Here is a 6,768-nt window from a genome sequence, read left to right as displayed (position 1 = left end):
TTTGAAATTCTCCATTTTTTTTTTACTTTTTATGAATGAAGGTAAAAGTTATATCTGTAAAAGAGTTCATACGGAAGATCAGTGTACATTAGAGCATCTCCAAAAAAGGAACTCTATATTTGAAGTTTAAAGGTGTTCTTCTCCAAAAGCAAAACTTCAAACTTAGCTTCAAAACTATTTGTATTTTATAATATGGTCCTTATATTTGTCATAACTAATTTAAATTCATAAAACTTTTGTAAATAACTAGCACATATATAAATATATTACAACAATATTAATTAATAAAATACTATATTAAAATAAAAAAATTTAAACAAAATAACTTAATTAATATTAAATTTCAAGCAAAATACCATACTATTCCATAAAGTGATTTTCGTAATGCATATATGATCTACTAGTGCATTTCAAAGTAAAAATAGCTCTCCTCATTTTTAATTTGTAGATTAGAGATAAAAATTGTTGAAATCAGGAGATATTAATACTTGTAACTACATTAGATCAGAACAAAAAAATATAAAATAAAATATTGCTAAAATACTAACTTTTATCGATGATATTAATACTCGTGAATATATTCAATATGAACAAGAAAGAATTATACGAAAAGACATCATCAACAACAACAAAAACCATATCATCAACAACAACAACAACCATCTTCAATTACACAAAAAAAATTGGACAATATTTGGAAATTATGAAGGTTCCGGATCAAACTTACTTGACTATTAGTGTTGTTGTAATATTTAAATTTGTGTAATAGTTTATGTCTTCATATAATTTTTTAAAAGTTCTTTTGTTAAGTTTATTTTGTATATTTTTTTTATATAAATAGTTTTAAATATTCTAAATCTTCTTTTAAAGTTTTATTTAATTTTATGTGCAAACTTAAATTTTATTAACAAAAATTAAAATATTTATGAGATATACTTTTTATAAGGATTAAAATAATAAACAGGAAAATATTTATGAATTATAAATGTGATGTGTAATTGTAGAGACCAAAATACAAATAAAAATATGGAACTTCAAATTTAAGAGCATCTCCAAAAGACACTCTATAACTTCAAATATGAAGTTTTTTGCTCTCCAAAAAGGAACTTCAAAACTTCAAATTTGAAGTTTCATATTTTTAATTGCATTTTGGTCCCTACAATCACACATTACCTTTATGATTCATAAATATTTTCTCGTTTATTATTTTAATCCTTAAAAAAATTATATCTCATAAATATTTTAAATTTTGTTTATAGATTTTAAATTTTACATAAAATTGAATAAAACTTTAAAATAAGATTTAAAATATTTAAACTAGATTTAGACAACAAAAATATACAAAAGAAATTTAACAAAAATATTTTAAAAATTTACATGAAGACATAACTATTACACAAATTTAAATATTACAACAACACTAATAATCAGGTAAGTTTGATCCGGAACCTTCAAAATTTTTAAATATTGCCCAATTTTTTTTTGTGAAAGTGAAGATGGTTGTTGTTGTTTTTTTTTGATGTCTTTTTCTTACAATTATTTCTTGTTCATATCGAATATATTCACGAGTATTAATATCATCGAAAAGAAATTAGTCTTTTAGCAATATTTTATGTTTCTCTTTTACTTTCTTGTTCCGATTTAATGTATTTACAAATATCAATATCATCTGATTTCAACAAATTTTAGCTCGTAATTTACAAAGTAAAAATGAGGAGAGCCATTTTTACTTCTAAATGCGCTAATAGATCATATATGCATTACGAAAATCATTTTATGGAATAATATGGTATTTTGTTTAAAGTTTAATATTAATTAAGTTATTTTTATTTAATTTTTTATATTTTAATAGAATATTTATTAATTAATATTGTTGTAATATGTTTATATGTGCTAGTTATTTATAAAAGTTTTATGAATTAAGATTAGTTATGACAAATATAAAGACCATATTATAAAATATAAATAGTTTTGAAGTTGAGTTTGAAGTTTTGTTTTTGGAGAAAAATACCTTTAAACTTCAAATATAGAGTTTTAGAAACTTCAAAATAGAATTTTTTTTTAGAGATGCTCTAAAAAGTTAATACGTAAAATAGTTTTTGGAGATGCACTTAGTAAAAAGTGAATACGTAAAATGGTTTTTGTATTGATTCAGATTAAGACTGAAGTGAACTATGTAAGAGTACTGAGTTCAGGTGGCTGGTTCCATCTGTTGATCAAACGATTTGAAATTTGTTTCGTGGAAATTAACAACCAAGTCGTTCTAGTATACTGGTAAGTATTCCCGCCCGCCACGCGGGTGACCCGGGTTCCCGGCAACGGCGCATTAGGTTTTGTGTACTTGTCCCGTGGGCTGTGTTTATGCCTGAAACAATCCTTAAAGCCCATTTATGCCCGAAAAGGCCACGGACATCAATTTCTTCAAAAGCATTAGGAAATTTCTGAATGATAGATGTTTAAAGAGGTACATAATTTTTAACATATTGTAAAACACTCAAGAAAAATGTTAACTTTGTGATTCAATACCTTCTTCACAGCTGAATCCATTAAACATTGTTATTGAAAGTTGAATCTAAATAGAGTAGTTATATTTTAATGAGATTGATTGTATTTAACATGGATTAGTTTAGTGTGTGTGTAAAAAAATTAAAATAACTGGATTATTTGTTATGGGACCATTACCGTAACAAGACGACGTGGGTTTTTTTTGGGGATAATAAAGTAGTGCACAGTATGTCTCTGTGTCCGAAAGATAATGTTAATTAAAAATAATCTCTTTTAAAAAGACAAACTTGCCCTCATAAAGTAATCTGTGCGAAGATTGGAGACGCATCTAAGCAAGGGTGAACATGTAAAAAAATATCTGAAGCAAAATCTGGTTATTATTATTATTATTATTTTTTTGAAACATCTGGTTATTAACTTATTGACATTTGGTTAATTCACATACTGGATTCTAGGGGTGTTCAATCCGGATATCGGTTTGGTTTCGGTTCGGCTTTTTCGGTTTTTCAGTATTTCGGTTAGTAAAATATAACTACCATTCTAAATCCATATTTACTTCGGTTTATATATCGTCGGTTTTCGGTTTATTCGGTTTTATACCAAAACATAATTATTTAATTTGTGATCATATTATATAAATTTTAGAGTCATATTATCATCGCAATCATTTATTAAAAAGATATTATATTTTCAAAAAAAAAAAAAAAAAACGCTTATATCTTCAGATGAAATAATCAAATCTAGAATTAAAATCAAAGCTCGAAATTTTGAAAATAAAAATAAAAAACAAAAGAGAAGTATGAAAGAAATTTTTTTTCACTCTTCCATATTTAATGTTCATCAAAGTCATGTTTCTTCGACTGAAACTTTGTTCGTTTAAAAATAAGAAAAAAGTTGTGAATATTTTTTTCAAGTTATTATCCATCAAATTTATAACCTTCACTTCAATTGATTTAATCAATGCTAAAAGAAAGCAAAATGATTGAAAGAAAAAGATTAAGAAAATAAAAAGCCTCAGTTGCGATGAATTGTTATTTAATTATATTTCAAGTGTTTTTCAAATTAGGATTTTTTATTAATATAAAAAATATGGTAATAATTATTAACAAATGAATAACTTATATAACAAATTGATTTTCATGTGACGTTATAAAATATGTTCTATTTTTGATCGGTTTTGTTCGGTTTATTCGGTTTGATCGGTTATAAACCAAACCATATCCAAATCCTACGGTTTCTATAAAATCATATCCATTCGGTTTATATGGTATATACCAAAACCACACCATATTATCTATTTCGGTTCGGTTCGGTTTGGTATGATTCGGTTTTACCGTATTGGACGGGCTACTAGATTCCGATAAATTTTTTGATAAATTTGGCTGTTCAATCTCTGTCTCTTTCTCTCTCTCTCTCTCCTCTTCTTCCCCGTTTCGATCCGTATTATTTTATCATTTTAAATTATCTCAAATTGAAATTAGGAGGACTATATTTTCGGATTTGTTCCTGAAAATAATCATCGAAAACAAAAGAAGTGTGTGACGATTCTTTTTCGGTTTGATTCCTCCTAGGGTTCGTACCACCACCATCTATTACTTCCATATATATATATATATATTTAGATGTGATTGTTAGGGTGTTTGTGTGTTGCGCCCATGAACTGGTTGAATTTAATTGTTTCAGATGTGTTTCTTCTTCTTTTTTGTTTTTTTTTTTCCATTTCTGTCGGCTTTGTTTTTTATAGGTTTAGCTTTCCAGACTCTAATGCTCGTATTGAAGTCGTGTGATTTTGTACTTTTTAAAAAAAAAAAGTGTGTCGGAACTGGATTACGATGGTTGTGTGTTTTTTTGTCCTGATCTTGGGTAAGTTCATGGTCCATGTTTTGCATATGCAGGTGCCTTAAGTTTACTTGCTAAAAATTAAAAAAAAAATGTCCAATCACCAAAGAGGAGATGATGATGCTGGGGAGTACATGGAAGAAGATGTAGATGATCATGATATGGATGACGAGTTCCGTGGCGGTGATGGTGCATCAGATTCTGACGTTGAGGAATTTGACTACTCGGTATAGTGTCTTGGCTATGTTACTTTGTGGTCTCTGTTTATAATGACTGGGTGTTCCATATGGTTTTTTAACAGAATAATAAAATAGCTGACACATCGGCAGAACAAGCTCGGAAAGGGAAAGATATCCAGGGGATTCCTTGGGACAGGCTTAGCATCTCTAGAGATAAATACAGACAAACTAGGTTACTACAGTACAAGAACTATGAAAACGTCCCCAACTCCGGTCAATCATCTGAAAAGGTATTTTATTCTCTCATCTCTCTCTCTCTCTCTCTCTCTCTCTCTCTCTCTTTTTTTTAATTAGCACATCCTCTACTTAATATGCATCAATTCAGGTTTGCAATGTCACACAGAAAGGGGCACAGTTCTATGGCTTCTGGCGTAATTCAAGATCTGTCAAATCTACTATCCTTCATTTCCAGGTTTCTTTGTTGACTTGGGTGATAGTCTTCCTAGTAATGAAAAGATTCCATCTGATCAAGAATCTTGATTTGGTTTCATATAGTTGAGGAACTTGGTGTGGGCAACATCCAAGCACGACGCGTATCTTATGTCAAACTTCCTGCTGACGCATTATTCTTCTCTAACGTCTGGAAAGAAGGAAGTTCTCAATGTTCGCGGTCATGTTGCACCATCCGAGGTTTGTTTTTCCACCAGAATGTGAAGTTATTATACTTAGATGCAACTATATTATTATAATTTTGATTGGTTGGTGCATTTAGAAACATCCTGGAAGTTTGCTGGAAGGGTTTACACAGACTCAAGTGAGCACACTTGCTGTAAAAGACGACTTTCTTGTTGCTGGTGGATTTCAAGGAGAACTTATCTGCAAGGTTAAGAGTCTCTAGATATATTGATTATATAGTAGTTGTCAGTCACGTTTTTTTTTTACATGCAATCTCATTGAAACGCTTCATCTGTATCTATTTTCCACAATGGTTCCAGCATCTTGATAGACCGGGCGTCAGCTTTTGCTCTCGTACCACTTATGATGATAATGCTATTACCAATGCTATTGAGATCTACAACAAACCCAGGTTTTTGCTGAAGGGTCTACGTATAATTGTTAGAGTCACTGCTTCTAACTTAGTTTTTGTCATCTGTTCATAGTGGTGCCCTTCATTTTACTGCCTCAAATAATGACTGTGGAGTTAGAGATTTTGACATGGAGAGATACCAGCTTGTTAAGGACTTTCGTTTTCCTTGGCCAGTGAATGTAAAGTCCTTGCTTCTTTCATGGTTTTCCTTTTTTACTTTTAGCATAACTCTGAGTTTCAGTTAGGCTAATGATGTTCTTTTGTTTTCTATTTGTTGGTGACAGCATGCATCTTTGAGTCCCAATGGTAAATTACTAGCTATTGTTGGTGACAATCCTGTGGGCCTTATAGTAGACCCCAACACAGGAAAGGTACATATTGGCTCGATCCTGAACCCAAGTGTGTAAGTTAGTCTCAAATAGTTGCTTTATAATGCCAAATCTTTGGAACTTCATCCACAGACACTGGAAACACTATTAGGACATTTCGACTATTCCTTTGCCTCAGCGTGGCATCCCGACGGAATCACTTTCTCAACTGGAAACCAAGACAAGACCTGCCGTGTATGGGACATCCGCAACCTATCTCACTCCGTTGCTGTCTTGAAGGGTAACCTTGGAGCAATCCGGTCGATCCGCTACACGTCCGATGGAAAATACATGGCCATGGCCGAACCGGCAGACTTTGTGCACGTCTATGACGTCTCAAAGGGGTATGAAACAGAGCAGGAGATCGACTTCTTTGGAGAGATATCTGGAATATCATTCAGCCCTGACACAGAGGCGCTCTTCATTGGGGTATGGGACCGCACTTATGGTAGCCTCCTTGAGTATCATCGGCGCAGAAACTACACCTATCTTGATTCGTTTCTTTGAGCAAAGAAGAGAAGTATACACAACCCGTTCCAAGGAATAAAAGGGAGCTCATACAAAAGCAGAAGCATAGAATATAATGGATGTCTTAAAAGGTGTAAATGATGTGTTATGCAAATGCTATTGTAGTTACCGTCTTTTTGTTTCCTTTGCCGGCGGCTTGCATGTTGTTTCCTTGTGAATTCTGAAGGTTCAAGATGTGTACAGTAAGTAGTGTTGGTTAGTTGTTTCAATTATGAAAACATCAATGAATTTTCACAAAAATTTGTGTTGCCTTGAACGCATT

General features: G+C 31.2%; 1 protein-coding gene across 1 annotated transcript; it reads left to right on the top strand.

Moving 5' to 3' along the window:
- The first annotated feature begins 3,903 nt into the window (after window positions 1-3,903).
- LOC106343367 (uncharacterized WD repeat-containing protein C2A9.03-like) lies at window positions 3,904-6,726 on the top strand. The gene is made up of 10 exons (XM_013782546.1): window positions 3,904-4,077; window positions 4,401-4,571; window positions 4,646-4,813; window positions 4,909-4,995; window positions 5,079-5,213; window positions 5,296-5,406; window positions 5,519-5,610; window positions 5,684-5,789; window positions 5,895-5,981; window positions 6,072-6,726. The coding sequence occupies exons 2-10, from the start codon at window positions 4,437-4,439 to the stop codon at window positions 6,483-6,485; spliced, it is 1,335 nt and encodes a 444-aa protein (XP_013638000.1). The 5' UTR covers window positions 3,904-4,077; window positions 4,401-4,436; the 3' UTR covers window positions 6,486-6,726.
- Window positions 6,727-6,768: the final 42 nt, after the last annotated feature.

The sequence above is a fragment of the Brassica oleracea genome, chromosome C5 (genome assembly GCF_000695525.1).
Source record: "Brassica oleracea var. oleracea cultivar TO1000 chromosome C5, BOL, whole genome shotgun sequence".
In the NCBI taxonomy this organism is placed as follows: domain Eukaryota; kingdom Viridiplantae; phylum Streptophyta; class Magnoliopsida; order Brassicales; family Brassicaceae; genus Brassica; species Brassica oleracea.
This window is presented reverse-complemented; position numbering and strand designations above follow the sequence as displayed.